Source organism: Rutilus rutilus, assembly GCF_951802725.1.
Source record: "Rutilus rutilus genome assembly, chromosome: 15".
In the NCBI taxonomy this organism is placed as follows: Eukaryota; Metazoa; Chordata; class Actinopteri; order Cypriniformes; family Leuciscidae; genus Rutilus; species Rutilus rutilus.
Genome location: NC_140220.1, coordinates 27,511,064 through 27,531,941, shown reverse-complemented (window position 1 = coordinate 27,531,941; position 20,878 = coordinate 27,511,064). Strand labels below are relative to the sequence as shown.

Here is a 20,878-nt window from a genome sequence, read left to right as displayed (position 1 = left end):
AAATTGTATTACAAATTTTAGCATTACAAATTTAATTAATTTTTTCTTCCAGAATCAAGCTTCCATAGTATCTAGATGGTATATAAATGTGGAAATTGTTTTTCTTTTGTTCCAAATCAATCTAATGTGACTTTACTGGTAGAGTTCATATAAATTTTCCATGTAAGTTTAAAATTCAGATTTCGGAAGAGTCTGAGTGTGTTGATTATTTTATTTGAATTCTGATCTTTAAAGTTGTTCTTGAGTGAAATGTTTCTCCTTTTTGACTGCAGAAAGAGACTGAGGAAGATGTGTTGAGCTCCAAGAAAGTCAAGGAGCTCTCTGTGATCGATGGCCGCCGGGCTCAAAACTGCAACATCCTTCTCTCACGGTGAGTGATGTGTCTGACCCGGCTTTGAGTTCACCACTGGCTGCCAAGTGTGTGTGGGACTCACTGACCTCCAGATGTAATGTCATATCCTGTGGGTTAAACCTTGTGGTTCCTCTGTCCTGGTTTGGTACTGTAACCTCCACCTTGGTTATTGTATTTCCTATCAATGAAAGAAATACCACTCTTTAGTTTCTTCATATATGTTGGAGGTGGCTTCCTTGAATTCTTTATAAATCAATGCAGTGTGTGTCTCTAAACATTTACAGGAACCATTCCTCATTAATTAAAGTTTTAAATCATTTAAAAAATATGTTTTCACTCTTGAAAACATGGTTGTCAATGCCAGGAAGGATATTTGACTTACACACAAGGAATCCCCAAGGATTCTGTGCTTGCAGAAGCTCCGCAGATTATCATTTATAGCTTTATACGTACAGTATGTGACTGAAGTATGAAAAGAGAGCTTAACACTTTAATTATCCAGGGTTCCAACTGAGTTTCTCTTCTCAGTGGTGATGTTGTCTTTGTACATAGTTTTACTAGAGGATCAAATTCTTATTTTAGGTTAAAATATCAGTTTTTTACCTCAGGACTGCCCTTTTAGTATGAAACGAATCCCACAAAGCAAACTGTAACAGTTGGTGACAGCTGCCAATCCAGACGGTCTCGGATATATGACGTCTCACTGACTGACTGTGGTTTGGCATTGGACCCAAACACCAAAGGTTCTCGTAAAACGAAACTTCAAACTACATGAAAATAAAAAGTCTCTAGATTCACTCAAACATTTTTTTAAATAAAAGAAATCCCCACTGCAAACTTGTATTAATGACAGTTTGTGAATAACTGACATTGAGACCCTCTTTAGCGCACATTAACAGCTGTCTTCAGCACCATCTGTAGATCACGGCCTCTGGTTCTATTACACTCTCATCCTCCCTAAATGGTCTCTTAGGATTCTCCACAAGCAGAGATTGGGGTGTAATCCATTGTACAGCCACCGAACGGACCACCCAAGCTGAGATTCACAGGGATTTAAATAGTTTCGCTTGTAGCCTGTAGAGTCATTAGTGTTGGTTTGGGAATGGTAAATGTGGTGCTGGACGACGAGGCGGCGGAGGGTGAGATGGTGGTCTGGAAATAGAGGGAGATGATACTGAGGAGTAACATATGTTCAATAATTGTTAATTAGAGCTCAGTTCATATTAATCAACTCAGTGTCGAACGTTTTCATTTAGAGGAGGAATTGAAACCTACTAAGCCAGTTGTACAGGAATAGGTCAGAAAGGACTGTACACTAAAAATTCGGTTTTGTCGTGACAGGAATAAATTACATTTTAAAATATATCACAATGGAAACCAGCTATTTTAATTTGTAATAATATTTGACAATATTACTGTTTTACTGTATTGTTGTATACATGCAGCCTGAGAATAGAAAACAATTCAAAAGAGACCAATCAAAAAACTCAAGTAGTCAGGTTTTTGGTTTGTAAATAACAAAAATATTTTCCACCATTAAAGGACACTTCTTGACAAATCTGATGTATGCTATTGAAACTTATGTCTTTTTATTTTAGATAGCCAATAACTTTCATTTGTGATTGCACGTGGAATTAGAGCATCATTCTCATTCTAGAGAGCATTTCATTGGACAAAAATCTATAGTATGTTGTGCAAGATGAGTCATAAATACTTTTGTCTGTTTTCCTGGATGAGGAAAATGCCTATATATCTGCTAAAAGTGAATTTTGTCAGCACCGTCACTAGCATACAGATGGCCTCAAAAGCCAACACGCATGGACTAAAGGTTAAAAAGCTTTGATTTTGATTTCATTGGGTTGCATAATGGCATCTCGCAATCCTGTTAAAGTATCTGTGTCCACAAGAAATGGAACGTCCTCTGCAAGATTTTTCCACGACTGTGTCTCCGGCTTATTATTTGCTGATTAAATAATAAACCAGGGAGTCCTGCGGTTACGCTAATGACCTCCTAATAATGACGTTGGGTTGCCTCTGAATGAACTGAGGCTGCCATTATTTCATTATTTTCCTTCCTGAGTTCAACTTCACTGACTCCTGTAAGCATGTGAACTTTTGTTAGAAAGAACTTAGTAGCACAGAATGCTAGGAATTGGAAGCTCTGCTTGGCACAAACACCTAGACTCAAACATGGAAAGTGCTCTGGCCGTGTTTCACGTCAGCGCTGTGGTTTGCAGTCTCTCTGGATCCTGGCAGGGGAACGAAGGCTGCTCTCCAGCGCTGATCTCAGACCCGTCAAACACCTGTTCTTCTTGGCCTAAAGTCCGAACATAGCTATCCCTGGATTAGATGCATCTCTCTATCATTAATTTGTTATCTAGGATGATGGGCTTGACTGGTGGATTTTCCCCTGGGCTGTTTTGACCGTCTCTGTTGGAGGGCTATTAAAAAGATCTGCAAATTATAGGAGAAAGATATTTATCTTCCTTAGATTTTCAACATGTTTTAACAGCATACTTCTCATAAATAGTTCAAACAAATTGGTGGAAAGAGCAGGAACTCATATACGACAAACTGACCACAAATGTAATGTTACTGTCGAGACGTAACCAGTGATGATCACAGATTATTTAAAGCAGGCAAATGCTGGGTTAACTTATATGAGTCATGCTATAATATCACTTCTTCACTCCAGTAATGATATATAGTGTTAGCCAGGAAATTCCTGGTAACTGGAACAAACACACGGGTTCAACATCGGGCCGCAAGATTAATAGCTCTTCTAAATAACATACACTAATTTATTTATACTGTATGCCAAAGGAAAATTGATGCAAGCGGAGGAAATTCCCTAGCAATTTCCTTTTCTCTATGTGATTAATTTGAGTTCACTGAGTTCTGTGCTGATGTGGATCTATCACTCAAATTTAATTTGTGAATTCATTTCAAATGAATTTATTTGTCCCAGGTTGCTTGATCTGTATATCCTGTGCTTGTGTTTCAGGTTGAAACTTTCCAATGAGGAAATAAAGAGAGCCATTCTGACCATGGATGAACAGGAAGACCTGCCCAAAGACATGCTGGAGCAGGTAAGTGGCAAGTGTGAGCAGACTGCAATGTGAGGGACAAAAGGAAAAGCATAGTGACACTGAGTTTAAAATGAGAAATAACGTCACATTATGAGATATAAAGTCACAGTTATGGAAAAACTGTCACGTCAAGTCAACTGTGAGATCTGCAAGTCACAATTATGGGAATAAACAATTACGGAAAAGTCACAATTACAAGATATAGTTGCATTTGTAAGATAAAGTTGCACTTGTGAGCAATAGAAAAAAAGTTGCATTTGTGAGATGTGAAGTCACAATTAGGGAAACTTTTTGAATTTGGAATTGTGAGATTTGCAAAGAGAAAAAAGTTGCACTTGTGAGATTTTTTTAAATTGACAATTGTGAGATGAATTTTCAATTAAGGAAAAAAGTCGCATTTGTGAGATATAAATTTGGAATTGTGAGATACAAAGTTGCACTTGTGAGAAATAGTCGCTATTTTGTTAGATATAAAGTTGCATTTGTGAAATATAAAGTTGCTCTTGTGAGGAATAAAGTCGCAATTATGGATGACAGTTGCAATTGTGAGCTATAAAGTCCTAAATGTAATTGTGAGATATACTGTAAAATTGCAATTATGGAAAATAAACAATTTTATAATTACAGAAAACAGTCATATTGTGAGATATAAAGTCGCATTTATGAGATAAATTATGTAATTCTATGAAACTAAGTTACAGTTCCTTTTTTTAATACTCTGAAACAGAAACGGCCTTTCAAAATAATGTCACGAGACTGGTGGAGGATTATTCTCTATTATTAGTTCTGTTGTAATTAATGGTGTTTCTTCACTGCTCCAGATGCTGAAGTTTGTCCCAGAGAAGAGTGATGTGGACCTATTAGAGGAGCACAAACATGAGTTGGACCGCATGGCAAAGGCAGATCGTTTCCTCTATGAAATGAGCAGGTATGACAGTTAATCAAACATGGGGGTTTTCACAGGTCATTGTGACAGTTAATGTCCCGTTCATATATTGGTCTAATTTGAATCTGAAAAGTATGACTGATTACCCAACTGCTAGTTGGTTGGACTAGTTCTTAAGACACAGTCTTAACATTGTGGCTATGTTTATGCAACTGGTCCTTGTTGGTATATGTAAACATACACTAGTTGGACGTCTTTGACCGTTACGATGCACCTTGAGTAAAAATAAGTAAAAAAACATGTGTGGCAAGTGTGAATAGTTTAATTTCAGATAAAACTGGACAAATGTAAATACATATGGCTGTTGAAGCCACATATGCAAATTTGACTCCTCCCAAAATGGTAAAAAATAAATAAATGTGTGAGAGCATGTTATAGGCTACAGGCTCCCGGTAGTCACATATGACAGCGCTACTGTAATACAGACATAACCTGCCACAGAAAAGTAGCCTTTCTCTTCAGCAAGCTGACGCGCAAACTGCCGCAAATGAGTTCGTCGGCACATCCTGAAGCTCAGCACACAGTCCTCTTCTTTAAAAGTAGCGAGACTAAATTATCTTGCCAGTGCTGATGCTGCTGTCTCTCCTGTTGTGGTCTTTGAAATTAGTTGATGATAAATTAATTGCAGCTCATATTTGTTGCTTTCATTGACTTGTAGCAAAGCCCCTTTAAGACAAGTCGTTTAATTCAGCGGCCATCTTTGAAATTCCTCTCGGCCATGCAAGTGCAGCTCCTTTCCCTTTTGGGGAAACATCAAATTCTCCAAAACTGTTCGCCAAGCTAACGATTAAATTTCATATTTGAAATTACCAATGAAATCTGACAACAACTGTCTCATTTTGTTTCTACACACGCTAGTGCACAATGCGCAGTCTGACTGTTTCTATCAGAACCGGAGCTTCTAACTGCAGCTGCAGTGACGAGATGACTTTACCAATCAAAAAGTCCTTTGGTTATACTCTGTTAAATTTGCATATAGCGCTGGAATTGAAGATCGGGTTTATATTCGTTTTGTGACACATTTATGTGGTCATGTATAAATGGAAGAGATTAAAAAAATTGATAGCTATCCCATAATAAAAAAAAAATGCATGAAGTGGCCGATACCCAGAAGGGCCCCTTTGCTGATTGGCATGGATTCTTTCATGATGTTGGTCTAGTACGTTGTGTGTGAGGAGTATCTGATCCATGAAGGCCACCCACCACTGTACAGTGACTTATTCAGATCTGTTTAGTTTTTTCCACACAAACACACACAGTGTCAGGAGCAAATGCGATTTCCTGCAGGAAGGAAGGAAAAGGGTTATGAATCCTGGGTGACACATTGATCTGGTCAGGCTGAGAATCCTATTCAGCATCAATATTTGCTGTAACTAAATAAGTACTATCTCATCGTAGCTATGCAGCTGCCTTACACTTTCTAACAGAGGAGCTGAGCCAAACAAAGCACAGGTGCCTTGGCTTGCTTTTTCCCTGGTGAATTTTTCACTCCGCTGTGGCTGATGTTTTTAGTATATAGAGGGTGGAAGGAGAAATCTTTCAAAGAATCAACTTGGTCGTCAGATTTTAGTCCCTAGGCTGTGTTTGGGCCCTCGGCAAGTGCGGTCACCAAGGTTATTGTCCCCGGCACAAGTGTGCTGAATGTAACACAGCAGCGTCAGTTTCAGATTCAGTTCTTTATTCAGTGGAACCATTAATGCTGTGTATACAGATCATATCCGTTTTATCGTGTCCTGAGCGGGACAATAAAGTTCTACAGCTCATTTAGAATCTATTATGGGTGATGTAGTGTGCAGTCTTTTTAATGGGCCTTTCTTTTATATTTGATGTATTCTCCCTTTTTCCCTGACCCAATCCTTTTCTATGTCCTTCCAACAGAATAAACCATTATCAGCAGAGGTTACAGTCTTTGTACTTCAAGAAGAAGTTTGCTGAAAGGATTGCAGAAATTAAACCTAAAGTTGAAGGTGTGTTCATGTGCTCTTGCATTAAATGGTAAATGCATTTGCATTGCAAAAAATAGGGCTGTTAGTAGATTACATTTTCTAAAGTTTATTTTAAACGGTCCCATTTTTAGCTTAAGAAAATACTGTATTCAAATGAAGAATATTAATTAATTATTAAGAATAATAATACCGTAATATATGTAAATTATAATGTTAAAAAATAAGGTGATGAAAAATTACGTTTCATGCATCTTATTATTTTTAGTTTCAGTTTATTGTGAAATATTATCAAAGTATTATCATAAAATGCTTGTCAAATAGGTATTATCATAAATTACATTTGTAATACAAATCTATTAAAATTATAAAATAGATGTATACATGTATAGTGTATGTGTGTATGTATATATATAATATATATAAAATAAATCTATTATAATTATGTATACATTTATTGTATATACAGATATAGATATATAGATATATATATATAGATATATATATATATATATATATAATGCTGATAAATATTATTTACAGTATAGTTCATGAACATGAAACATTTAGGATTTAATTTTTTTTTCCTTGCGTGACTATTTGTATTTCACTTTGCAGCACTGATCAAGGCCTCAAAAGAGGTGCTGCACAGTCGAAATCTCAAGCAGCTGCTGGAGGTGGTGCTGGCGTTTGGCAACTACATGAACAAAGGACAGAGAGGCAACGCATATGGCTTCAAAATCTCTTCGCTCAACAAGATTGCAGACACCAAGTCCAGCATTGACAAGTGAGAAAATCTATCTTTGTGTTTATAGAAGAATAAAGAACACACAGTGATTTATATTCAAACTTTTATTGTTGCCTTTGTCCCGTTGCAGGAATATCACTCTCCTACACTACCTGATCACTATTCTGGAAAAGAAGTACTCAAAAGTCATGCTCTTCTCAGAGGAGCTGCAGAATGTGCCGGAAGCTGCAAAAGTCAAGTAGGTATAGCTGCGGATGGGCTATAGCGTGCGCTTCTTTCGTCAGCTTTACGATTTACAGGCCTGTAGGGTCTACTTGTGCTAAATGGATTTTGGAAATAGTTTTTGCGGTGTCACTCCCGCCCACCACTGGGCTTAAATCCATGCTGTGGGTCATACAAGCTTTTGGTTACTCGCATATGCAGAGGAAAACCCTAAGTTATAGTCGGAAGAAATGGGGCCCTCGGCTCTCCTGGCTCTAGGTGCTGAAATATATAAGTGGAAGAGAGATACATGGCCACCATAGCAGAGAGAGTGTGAATACAGCTCCACTCCATGACCTCTCGAGTTCTGCGTGCCAACAAATATGGGCCAAGATGTGAGTGATACACTTGTGACACTTTCCCCCTTGGAAGATAGTTTCTAATTTTGAGTCATTCCTCATTACTTTGCCTTAAAGGGACCGTCCAAATGTACAGTAGGATGTCCACTAAACTACTTTTTAGTCGCGCCAGCGAGACTAATGTGATCATGATCGGTCCACAAGTGAAGTCACAAGACAAATTCTGCCTGTGATCTCATTTGACGGGGTAGAAAGAATTAAATGAAGAACTCTGTTTGCCTCAGGCAAATCAGTCAGTGTCATTTATTCAGACTACAAATGAAAAATATGCTGAAAGGGTCACAAGCTACAATGAGTGGACAGGTTTTTCCATAACCACACAAGTATGTCTCTGTGTACTTTGATAGTTCAGTCTGTTGTGTGTAGGGAGGAATAAAGGCGGCACAGATTGAAGACAAGCAGCTATCAGTCCCACAGAGAGGTCATTTCTGAAGCTATGAATAGCTCAGCTCAAAACAGAGCCTTTCACACACATTATATTATTAATGGAGTCACTTTAGTGCTATCACAAGGGTTGAAGTTCAGATGAATGGCTGTTATATATATATATATATCTGTGCTTCTTATCAGTGTGACCGGTTTGGAACTTGGAACAGTTTGAAGGGTAGCCTGTATGGCATATGGATATAATTGTGTTAAATGGCATAGGGGTGAATGGGGTAAGATGTGTCACCACTTAATATAGCAAACTTTGAATTGTTTCTGTTACATGACCATATATTTAAAAAGGGCCCATCATATGCAGCTGACTATGATTGAGAGATGTACATATGAAAAATATTGAAATACAAAACGCCACATTTGTATAAAATATTTTTTAAATGGTTTTATTTAAAAAATATATATAAAACGTTTAGAATATGTTAATTCATATTTAATATAACTGTTTAAATTTTAAAGTTTGGAAACTGTTTCACAACACATCTATTATTAGTATTGAACTTATTTTACTGAAAATATGAAAAATGTGCTGCAAAATAAGACTTTGGAATGGGATTGGGCATTTAGAATGATATTGTTCACATTTTCCTCAATTATTCAATCCACTTGACCACAACTAACCCCTAATTAGTTATATATTAACCCCTAATTATATCTTTTTTAATATACCATCATATATCATGCCCGCTATTTTAGATATATATATTTCAGTTTATAGCAGACATCCTAACTAAAATATTAGTTTACATCTAATTTTCCTTACCTAGAGAACAAGTTAAGTCAAAAGTGGCACAGCTTACCCCACTCTCCCCTTAGAGGATATTCTTGACTACACATAAAATAAAATGATTGTGGTGTTTTTTTGTTTTTTTTCTAGCATGACTGAACTGGAGAAGGAGATCAACAATCTTCGCAGTGGCTTGAAGAGCGTAGAGAGTGTAAGTGCTGCATGAATCCTCTTTGTTCACAAGCTTAAAAGCAAATCATCTACACTGGCTCTCTCTCATGCAGGAGTTAGAATACCAGAAGAAGAGTCCTCAGCAGTTTGGGGATAAGTTTGTGTCTGTAGTCAGCCAGTTCATCACAGTGGCCAGTTTCAGCTTCTCTGATGTCGAGGACTCCCTCGGTGAGGCCAAAGATCTGGTGAGTGTGTGCGCGTGTGTGCCGGACTGCATGTGTTTGTTTGTGTGTTTATCTTTAAGGTGCACATCCTGGTGCTCGCTGAGCTTCTTTCAAAGGCCAGCTGGAGAAACAGGCTGCAGTTACCCTGGATGTCCTGCTGCACGCCTGAGCTGACCTTCAACCTCTTACTGTGAACGCTTCCTATGTAGTGACCCTGGCACTTTCACTGGCCCTGGGGGCCCTACAGGACGTCGAGGAGGAAAAGGACATACAACTGTTACTGCTTTTGCAAGCCCCATCTGTGCAGAGGGAGGCACACACACACCCACCTTATATTATCTTCCAGTCCTGTGAGAGGAAACGAGTATATGAAATGTCAAGGTTTTTGAAAGCCAAAATGCAGCAAATTCATGATGTATTGTGCTTTTATGACAGGATTGTGAATGTTTTGTATGTAAAAATCTTGGATAAATGGGACAGCCCACCTCAAACCATTTGTATTCATGTTGGTATCTGATTCTGAACGGTTACTTTTATTTTATTTTATATATATATATATATATATATTCTTCAATAATCATTAACTAATAATGCATAGATATTATTTTCATCAAGTTTTTGGGGAGTCACACCACATGACAACCTGAATTAACCTTGCCTTGACAAAAAATTGTCAAATTACTAAAATGTTAACCAGGATAATAACTCTGTTATTTTAGTATTATTTATATACTATTGGAGTAATAATTCATCGTTTGAATTGACTTATTCTTCAATTATTTAGTTTTAAGTTTAGTTTAAGTTTTAGTTTAAATTTTTGTAATTGTATCTGTTTTTGTCATATATTTTTAATATTTCAGTAATTTAGTTAATTTAAATTATTTCAGTCAGTTGCCAAGGTTGCATTTTTGTTTTAAAATTTTCATCATTTATTTTTTAATTTCAGATTCATTTAAAAAAATGATTAATAGTTGTAGTTAACAATAACAACACTGCAAATCATTTGACATTTTAAGAGTCTTATTGACCTTGATACACAGCCATGAGGGTATGCAGGAGTCGTCTATGATATCATTTTCTGATTTGTTTTTAGGGTTTTTTTCCCCTGCATGTTGGTCACAGCGGACAAAAGTTCAAGGGTTTCAAATATTAATAAGCAATGAAACAGTTTCTTTTGTCTTGATTATTCCATCATGACAGTTTTTTTTTTTTTTTTTTTTTTTTTATGCTTATGAACGAACTGCATTTGATATAAAGGTCATGCATGTAAATACACAATAACATGCCGTGTGCACTCTATAGCAGAAAATCTTTACCTCCAACCTAACCTAGGCCTCCTGCCTGAAGTCTGAGACAGATAAGAAGAGATGTAAAAGCAGGGTAAAGGAGGAATAAAAATATGCCCCTTGGCTCTCAGGCACGTACAGGCCCAAAGAGGAGCTGTTCCATATGGCAGTGATAAAGGCACATCAAAGGCATTGTGGGAAGGCTAGGCCTCCTCCCCTGTGGTGAGACAGCACGAGGCAACAGCAGTGCCATGGCAAGACTCCAGTCCCCTGTGTTTAGGCTGTAATCAGTCACTGGAGAAACCTTGGTTAACAAGACCACTTTATGCTTTGCTACCGGTGACCGGATAACTAGCAGCGCGTCACACAGTTCATTTACTAGAACTTCATTAGACCCCCACAGTTTGTTATGCTACTGTTTGCCCATTCCACTGCAATTTGTGTTTCCTCTCGGTTTGCCCTTTTTTGCAATGTAAAAAAAATAAAAAAAATTGATGGGTTTGCCATTTGAATACTCTGTTGTCAACTACATCATTCATTGGTTTTATGACATAAGTAAAAATACGGCTTTTTGTGACAAATTGAATATTGTTGTTAAACTGTGCTGTTCATTATTTAGCAACATTATTCAGTGACGTAAATTATTTAAGTGTATTTAACATGTTACTTTTACAATTTTTCCTCTAAATACTACTTTTGGTACTTTTTTTTTTTTACTAGAAAATTGTCTCTGCATTATGGAGCAGTAACCACAATTTCATTTTCTTTCAAGTCTCAGAAACCACTAATGGTCTGGAAATTATAAACAAGCTAGTCATTTATAGCTATTATTTTACAAACAGTGCAAAGAAATACTGTATGTTGCAATCCATTGTTGTGCCACAGTAGGTTTGTGCTTAGTGTTTATTCAGGATTTTATTGAGGGATTCATGTTCATGTCACTACTCTGAATGTAAAGAGAGCAGGAAATGGCTTTCATATGACCAGTGCTTCTGTTCACCAGTTCTTAAAGGTAGTCAAGCACTTTGCGGAGGATGCTGATAAGATGCAGCCTGACGAGTTCTTTGGGATATTCGACCAGTTCCTGCAGTCGTTTGCAGATGCCCGTCAAGAGAACGAGAACATGCGCCGACGCAAAGAGGAGGAGGAACGCAGGGCACGAATGGAGGCTCAGGTCGGTGAACCTTATACATGAAGTTTTATATGAATATACTCACCGGCCACTTTATTAGGTGCACCTTGCTAGTACAGTGTTGGACCCCTTTTGTCTTCATTTTCATGGCATATATTCAACAAGATGCTGGAAACATTCCTCAGAGATTTTGGTCCATATTGACATGATCACATCACGCAGTTGCTGCAGATTTGTCAGCTGCACATTCATGATGCAAATTAAATTTCCCATTCCACCACATCCCAAAGGTGCTTTATTGGACTGAGATCTTGTGAATGTGGAGGCCATTTGAGTTTAGTGAACTCATTGTCATGTTCAAGAAACCAGCTTGAGCTGATTGAGCCAGGTAGGCTTTGGCATTTCAGCGATGCTCAATTGGACCAAATTGTGCCAACAGAATATCCAACAGTAGAAATCGAGACTCATCAGACACTGCAACGTTTTTTGTTTTTGTTTTTTTTCTCCAATCTTCTAGCTGACAGGGTTGGCACTGGTGCGTCTTCTGCTGCTGTAGCCCATCTGCTTTAAGGTTCGACGTGTTGTGCGTTCAGAGATTCTCTTCTGCGGACCTCGGTTGTAATGATATAATAATATTTGAGTTACTGTTGTTTTTTTATCAGCTCAAACCAGTCTGGCCATTCTCCTTTAACCTCTGGCATCAACAAGGCATTTTTGCCCACAACTGGCGCTCACTGGATATTTCTTTTTTTCCAGTCCATTCTCTGTAAACCCTAGAGATGGTTGTGCGTGACAATCCCAGTAGATCAGCAGTTTCTGAAATACTCAGACCGGCCGTCTGGCACCAACAACCACGTCACGTTCAAAGTCACTTAAATCACATTTCTCCCCCATTCTGATGCCCAGTTTGAACTTCAGCAGATCGTCTTGACCATGCCTGCATACCTACATGCATTGAGTTGCTGCCATGTGAAATTGTTAATGGCAGTTGAACAGGTGTACCTAATAAAATAGCCTGTGTGTGTATATATATTTAACTTTTAAAGTTAAGTAACTGACAGCCTCTGCTCAAGCCAAACCGCTTAACTCATCTCATCAGGTCCATATCTCATCTCTTCATTCTTCACCCATTTACTGCTAAATATGATGTCCTCTTTTTTTTTTTATGTCTTTCAGCTCAAAGAGCAGAGGGAGAAAGAAAGGAAGGCTCGAAAAGCCAAAGAGAACGGAGAGGACGACGGGGGGGAGTTTGACGATCTGGTGTCCGCTTTGCGTTCTGGAGAGGTTTTTGATAAAGACCTGTCAAAGATGAAGCGCAATCGCAAACGCATAAACAGCCAGACATCAGACACCGGCAGGGAGCGTCCAATTACCAAACTTAACTTCTAAATGGCAGTCATGCTGATCAACCACTGAGACGCATTTCATTGCAACCAAATAACCTCCTTGCAGTGGTGAATGTCTGGAGGACACTCATTAGCTCCTCTCCTCATATTAAACACCATCACTGGTAGCGGAGAAAACCATGCTTACCCAAAGACAGTCAGTTTATCTTGTGTCATGTGACTGTAATGGGCCACCTGTCTACATGCAGAGAACTTAAGAATATTGCTGCAAAATGAACCTAATTTAATGATTCATTTCATCAAGTGTGCTGGAGCACCAGGATTATTATCAGAGATTTTGATAAATGTGAGTTTACTGACTGGTTATGAGTCAGAAGCTTATGTTCATTTGACCACATAAACTTGCAATTCTTGTCAACCCCTTTTTTCTTACTGTAACAAAACAAATCGTCAGAAGCGTCAATGGCTCTTGGCACCCATGTGAACTACTCCATTTCTTGCTTTTCTGACTGCTTTTCTCTCAAAGTGGGAACAGATGGTTATTTAAAGAGGTTTAATGACAAGTGTCTGTATATAGGTCACTGAAAAGCTGTAAAGTGACTGTACCCCTTTAAGAGAGGGTTTTGCCCTTTCTACTAAGGGTGTTTTTTTTTGTTTTTTTTTTATACATATAGAGTGTTTTTAAGGAATATTACTGACATCAATAACCAGGGCTGTGGGTTGCTTATTTCAGAAAGTTAACTGCATTGTGATATCCGGTACAGGCTGACTGGGAATGATTTTTTAAAGGTGTGATTTTTAGGGGCCTCTGGTGCCCATGTTGTGTCTTAAACACTGTGGACGGTCATTGTACAGACTCTATGACTCTCTGATGTCAAGTGTTGGACTCTCTGTTTGAGGATGTGAAATGTAGTCATATTTAAAATGATCTGCAAGTAATCAGATCAAGGCAATACTCTTCTTCCCTTACAGTCTGGAGTCTCTCCTGGTTTTTTTATGATCAGCCTAGTTGTATGACAAAGTTTCCTTTTTAAGTGCAAGATACCTCCATTGGACTTTTATAATTTAAGGAAAACTCAGCCTTCCATTGTAAGATGAACCATAAGAGAATAAATGGAAGAATCTGAAAAGTATTTACTGTTACATGCTGTCAATTTAAGTTGCAATCGGATTTTATGATTTTTTTGTAAAAACTGTCACCACACTGTTCATTCAGTTTTTGCTGGATCAAATATAGTCAGACGATGCCTCCTGGTGGCCATTATTCACAGTTCAAACAATGTCAAAAATATAATTTAAACCAGAACTGATCTCAGCACAATGTTTATTCAATGTCTGAAAGTGTTTTCATGATTTCCTTTACAAAACATCTACATCAGAAGATTGATGTGCTCCCACGCTCAGAAACCGTACCTGAAATCAGGCAGAAATTGATAGACGATTAAATCAGCGCAGAAGGAAGCCTCCACAGAGGGGGTCGTCGCTCTCCTGGGTGAAGCTGGCCACACCGCTGTAGTGAGCATGACCTCTGACCTCTACTACCACAGCCTTGAAGTCCCCACACATGGTCTCCTTTAACAACAGAACAGCTGCAAATGACTGATTTTGTTAAAGAATCAAGCATATAAAATACATTTCTAGGACTAGTAACATATATATAATACCTCACTTATTTACAACAATAAACGGATTTGAAAATCTGTTTTTATTTGCTACAGGTACCTCTACTGCTGTTCCTGTAAATACTGATCCTGTAGCTCCGCTCTGGAAGCTTCTGGCCTGGTTCAGTGCGATCAGGCCTTTATGGTACTGAAGAGCGATACGAGCGGTGACACCAGACCCAGTAGGGCTTCTATCCACCTGACAACCCATATAACAGACATCTGTCACATAGACTGAAGAGCAAAAGAGTTGATATTATTTTAGGAGGAACAGTATTTAAGGGCAGAACTTCCTGTTTATGGATTGATATAAACATGTCAGCCGGTCACTGCTGGTTTTACCTGCGCGTCAGCAAACACACACACATTAGTCGTGGGCTCTTCAGAATAACCATCTTTGCCGTCAGTAAGGATTGTGCCATAGAGGAAGGCCAGATCCTCACTGACTGGATGGTACAGCTTTACCTAGGGTCAACAATAATTAGTCCACTAAATTATGCGAATTATAGATTAATAAAACACAATGTGGAATAAAGTATGTTTGTGTTTCTTTCTTTAGAAAAAAAAACCCTTACATTTTAATGAAAGAATCAAATAAGGTCTTATTCGAAACCAAACCGAAATAAATACTTTCATCCAGTATCACCATATTCAATTAATAGATTAATCTTGTTTGATCCCATTGGGATTAGTTAGAAAAGGTGATTCTTACAAGTCCCCCTTGTAGTCAATAATTTTATAACTAAGATTTGATCACCAAAATTACATTTTAATGTTTTTTTCCTGTGAAAATTTCTATTCATGCCTTCAAATAGCTTGAATGTAACTCCACACCATTGCTTCATTAAGAACATGCAGATCCATGAATACGCAAATTAGTCCCGCCTCCACTCACTCGCAGCAGCTCAGAGATCCACTCGCTCAACTTTACTGTAGTAAACACTGCACAATACCAAGTGGAAATACTGGTTTAATCCAGCCCTATATGTTTGAACCAGAACCAGATTCAGAAGAAGAAGTGGAAGAGTGAATTATACAAGCTCGTCTACAAGTCGATCGATGTATCAGAATGGTAATGCAATTTATGTACAGCTCTCTACAACGTCGGACACATAACAGTAATTAATATGATTAACCTTTGGCTTGACTATGTTGTCAAACAGATAATAATGTGTTGCTAATGTTACAAAAACCATGTTCCCGTTCACCATCTCAGAGTTGGACAGCTGCCTTCTAAAAATGAGTATCCTTAAAGCTTTGAACAACTCAGAACGTCAGTGGAGAAAGTAAAATTGTTTATAACATCATAATCTTATACATAATTAACTCGCTATATTGCTAAATGTGCCCGATTTTTTATATCAACAGAAAAATATACCGGCATAACCTGGCTTCTCTTAAGACTCCCCTGCTTCACAGCATAGTAATGATGATAGGCTAAAGCTCCTGCACGTTGATGTGATTGGATTCATTTGACCAGTTCTCTTTATTAACCACTTTTATATTTTTAGTCTTAGTTAAGAATAACAACACTGGGTCAGTTACCTGGGATTTGACAGCATCACTCACAGCAGTGGCTGCATCCACCAAATCTCTAGTTTTGGACTTGTTGACATCCAATCCAAACTTCTCAGCACTCACAAAAGCATAAAGAGCTCCACCATAACTGATGTCCACAGTGATGGACTCATATCCTGGTACAGAGACACTCACATCTAGAAAAACAAAGATAGCAAAGAATTAAATTGACTAATATAATAATAAAATTCAAACGTGCAATTTCTTTTATGATCGCATTGCCATGCTCTGGTCATAGTTGTCTATACCTGTAGCGAAAGCAAAGGCTGGCACACTGAGAAATCTGACAGCTCCGGTTTTCCCATTGGAATATTGTGTAAAGGCCTTCACTAAGCCACAGGGGCAGTGTATGTTTATCTGCGTCTCGGGTGAAGTGGGCTCTTTAATCAAACCATAATCCACCGCATAGCGCCCGAGCGCAATGACAGCGTGGCCGCACATAGTGCTATACCCTTCATTGTGCATGAACAAGACGCCGAGATCAGCCTCTGCTAACTCACTTCTGACCAGAAGGGCTCCGTACATATCATAGTGACCACGGGGCTCAAACATTAAGACCTTGCGAAGATGATCGAGATGCTCTCTCACATAACGTCGTTTGGAAAGGATGGTGTCCCCCTTCACTTCTGGAAACCCGCTCAGGATAATGCGCAGCGGCTCTCCACCTGTGTGCATGTCCACTACTGATAAAACAGACCCGGAGTGAGGGGGCAGCTTTGGGAACTCCATAGATCACGCTGTAGAAAAAAAAAATTCATGAATACATAAATAATGAAAAACAGATTTGCAATAGTCTCAAAACAACTGTATCTTTCTGATCCATCTTTTTTAGGGTACTTTGATTTAACATGCAATGATTTTTTAAATGTTGCAGATTTATGCTAATGAGAACTGTCACATGAAATTTAGGACAAAAGACAGTGCACATTTTTTTGTGCCACCAAGTATATATAAAAAACTTAATAAATAAAGTCAAAGTAAAGTAAATTAAATAAAGTCTTCAAATATGACATAATTGTACATAAACAATAAAAATGCTCAAACATGCGTAAATAGTTTATTAGCTTAAAAAAATTAATTGGTTAAAGTAAAGCTGACAGGTGACATTGTAAAGATAACTCATAATACTGAAGAGGTACATTAACCAAAAAGATTTTATGATGTTCATTGTAATGGACTCTCAACGTACAGTAATCAAAACTGTACTGTCAAACTGCTAAATGTGATTTTAGTAATAATCCTCCTACAACTGTTGTCCAATCATCACAGTTACATTAATATCAGACCATTATTGACAAAAGTGGTCAAATGTAAAAGTTTTACATTCGGCAAACTATATAACAAGAAGCTATTGCGATGCTTTGAATCTGCATTGACACTCAACCTTATGTAGGCTATGTCTTTCTGGTAACATCAAAGCTGTCAGTGGAATATGGTACTATGATTAAAATCCCTGAGATCTAAGAAGGCCATACGATTTTTAGTACTGTAGCTCTATTACTGATGCATGGACAAAAGGATTGTCCACATTGTCCAAAATCTTCTTGATTTTTTTGGTACCATAAACAAACAGATTTTCCTAAAAGGGGAACTTAGCCCCATTGTACCCTAATCCTAAAGCCTTTATGCAGAAATACACAGTAACACAGTTGTCAGAATTGTGTCCAGCGCTAGTTTTACTGAAATAATTTGAGATATGAAGCAGCATCTTACCGTCACAGCTTTGCACTGTTGATAGGCTACTTATGAGAAAGACAGAAAGTTTAGTAAACACGTCATCGGAAATATTATCTAATGTTTTATGTTTTTACGACTGTTTATTAAAAAAACTGTTTATTTACGACTGTTTATTTCAATGTACAGTGGCTCTTTATGGATGTCCCTGCATGTTTTCTGTTGTACTGAAGGGTTAATTCTAAAACCTGTAGAAATGTCAATGTATTCATATTGTAAATGTATATACTTGCAAATATCCTGCAGCAAAAAAAAAAAAAAAAAAAAAAAATGCAGGTTTCCTGTAGGTTATTTTTGTAAGGAAAACGGTTTCATTCACACCTGATTACATATGAATGCACCTTGCACTTCTCTTACATGTTCGACTTACATTCACAGATTTTCAACATTATATATAATGTATAATAGGGCCCTATAACCTCCTTTAACAGGGCCGCGTGCAAATCGCGTTAGACAGCTCTGGAGTTAAACGCTCACAATCCCACAAATTATCATACTATGATAAAACCATAAATTTCCACATCTTATTCCATATTACATACTACAGTATATACTTACCTCTCAAACATTTGCATGCCACGCATCGAGAAAAACAGAGTGGTTTCTTCTCTTTCAGCATTGGCTTATTGGCGACTCGCATATATCGCCACCTATGGGTTGTTGAATATTAAATTATGTTATGTATATTATTTTCCCATCCCTTCCAGGTATCCAACACTGACTGCACAACTGATTCATTTTAATTTCGTTAATCTTGCCAGTTTAGTTAATATTTTTATTTTCTAAAGTTTATATATATAACTTAGATCTCTTTATTTTATTATTTTGACTTATACTTTTATCACTTTTTGACAAGGTAACGCAAGGTATCATCATATAATGTATCAAATATTAATCTCAAATTAAATGCAATTAGTTGAAATTAAGAGTGATTTTTTGGAACAACTTAAGTGGGACTTTAATAAATTTTTATATGAACTTTGAAATATGATAAAAGTGTACTTCCAAATATACTGACAAGCAATTAATATGAACTCAAATATACTTTAATGTAATATACATGTACACGATTATATAATTAAATACATTTGTAATTAAAATGAATAATAAAGTTACAATTTATTTCAAATTTGAATAAAAAAAATATCTTAACCTAGTTACAATCAACAAAAAATCAATTTAAAACCCTCTACGTACATTTACTGACGAAATCTCTAAAATAAATACATAAAAACCTTTCTGTTGATGCACAAGAAAAACCAAAGGAACACTATACATAAACAAACAGTTACAACACTTTAAAGGGATAGTTCACTTTAAAATGAAAATTCTGTCATCATACTCACCCTCAAGTTGTTTCAAACCTGTATTAATTTATTTCTTCTGCTGAACACAAAGGAAGATATTTTGAAAAATGTCAGTAACCAACCAGTTAACTGGTCCCAACTGTTTGGTTACTGACATTTTTCAAAATATCTTCCTTTGTGTTAAGCAGAAGAAATAAATTCATACAGGTTTGAAACAACTTGAGGGTGAGTATGATGACAGAATTAATGTGAACTATCCCTTTCGTTCGTTCGTTCGTTTAACTTTATTGTCCCCCATGGGGCAATTTGGTTTACAGCAGCAGTTACATAAAACATACAGAACACATAATAATACAATATGTTTACTCAATCATTTAAAAAACTAATTGCTCTTGGGATCATAGACTTTTTAAATCTGTTAGTCTTACACCGTGGAACATTATAGCGGCGCCCAGAATTGAGCATTAAAAACTCTTGACACAAGGGGTGGGAAGGATCAGCGATAATAGCCTTAGCCTTCTTCACACATCTAACCTTGTACACCTCACTGAGGTCGTTTAAGGCAGTTCCAGCTATTTTCCTACACACTTTGACTACAGCAGTCAGGCTATTCTTTTGCTTCTCCAAGAGGGAACCATACCAACAAATAAATGAAAAAGTAAGAATTGATTCAATAAAACAAGAGTAGAACATTTTCATAAAAACAGTATCCAAGTTAAAATTTCTAAGTTTACGGAAAAAATACATACGTTGATGAGCCTTTTTGCAAACTGCATCTACTTGTGACTCAAAGCGCAGCTTGTTATCAATGACTATCCCCAGGTATTTGTAGGTCTCTACCTGCTCCACAACTTGACTGTTAATAAGAGCTGGAGTAAGAGGCACAGATGACCTACCAAAGTTAATAAGCATTTCTTTAGTTTTGTTTACATTTATTTTGAGAAAGGAAGATTCACACCATTCAACAAAGTCTGATAAAACAGGGCCGTGCTCAAAGTTTTTCTGACTTAAAAGTGAAACGATGACAGAGTCATCTGCAAATTTAACAACATGATGACCTGGGTAGCTACTCTGACAGTCATTAGTGTATAAAATAAATAAAAGCGGTGACAGGACACAGCCCTGTGGAGATCCGACTGATGATGAAAGAACATCCGAATGGACCCCGTTCACCCTAACACGCTGGGGCCGCTCTGTTAAAAAGTCCATCAGCCAACTGATCAGGCCAGGATCGATATTAAAGTTTTGTTTTAGTTTATCAGCTAAAACATAAGGCTTAATACAGTTGAACGCGGAAGAAAAATCAACAAAGAGCAAACGGACCAGAGAACCTGCCCCCTCAAGATGTTTTAAAACCAAGTTTAAAAGTGTTCCTGTAGCATCATCCACACCCCGACCTGGCCTATACGCAAACTGTAAAGGGTCTAATTTGTCCTGCACAGAGTTCATTATGGCAGTCTTCACAAGTTTTTCAAATGATTTCATCACCAAAGAAGTGAGTGCTATAGGTCTAAAGTCGTTCAATAGCTTGGGGGCTTTTATTTTTGGGACTGGAACGATTATAGAGTCCTTC

General features: G+C 37.4%; 2 protein-coding genes across 12 annotated transcripts in view; one reads left to right on the top strand and one right to left on the bottom strand.

Annotated features, from left to right (window-relative positions):
* daam1b (dishevelled associated activator of morphogenesis 1b) overlaps positions 1-14,205 on the top strand; it is a 76,323-nt gene extending 62,118 nt beyond the window's left edge. For all 4 annotated transcript variants that reach the window (XM_084431497.1, XM_084431499.1, XM_084431498.1 and 1 more), the window contains 10 exons: positions 273-370; positions 3,357-3,441; positions 4,263-4,369; positions 6,266-6,354; positions 6,949-7,117; positions 7,209-7,316; positions 9,017-9,077; positions 9,151-9,282; positions 11,551-11,721; positions 12,856-14,205. In XM_084431497.1, the coding sequence (XP_084287623.1) occupies positions 273-370; positions 3,357-3,441; positions 4,263-4,369; positions 6,266-6,354; positions 6,949-7,117; positions 7,209-7,316; positions 9,017-9,077; positions 9,151-9,282; positions 11,551-11,721; positions 12,856-13,068 (1,233 nt within the window). In that variant the 3' untranslated portion in view covers positions 13,069-14,205. The remainder of the gene's footprint in view (positions 1-272; positions 371-3,356; positions 3,442-4,262; positions 4,370-6,265; positions 6,355-6,948; positions 7,118-7,208; positions 7,317-9,016; positions 9,078-9,150; positions 9,283-11,550; positions 11,722-12,855) is intronic.
* l3hypdh (trans-L-3-hydroxyproline dehydratase) lies at positions 265-18,652 on the bottom strand. 8 transcript variants are annotated; one of them, XM_084431505.1, is made up of 8 exons: positions 18,557-18,623; positions 17,978-18,003; positions 16,513-17,001; positions 16,232-16,401; positions 15,029-15,151; positions 14,748-14,885; positions 14,439-14,597; positions 265-530 (listed from the first exon to the last, which is right to left on the bottom strand). In XM_084431505.1, exons 3-7 carry the CDS (start codon positions 16,991-16,993, stop codon positions 14,472-14,474), a joined length of 1,038 nt encoding a protein of 345 aa, XP_084287631.1. In that variant the 5' UTR covers positions 16,994-17,001; positions 17,978-18,003; positions 18,557-18,623; the 3' UTR covers positions 265-530; positions 14,439-14,471. The 8 variants fall into 8 exon arrangements, with proteins under 8 accessions (XP_084287631.1, XP_084287633.1, XP_084287630.1 ...); XM_084431507.1 differs by lacking the exon at positions 17,978-18,003 and having other exon boundaries at positions 16,853-17,001; positions 18,557-18,618; XM_084431502.1 differs by lacking the exon at positions 265-530 and having other exon boundaries at positions 14,333-14,597; positions 17,978-18,006; positions 18,557-18,638.
* Between the last annotated feature and the right edge of the window lie 2,226 nt (positions 18,653-20,878).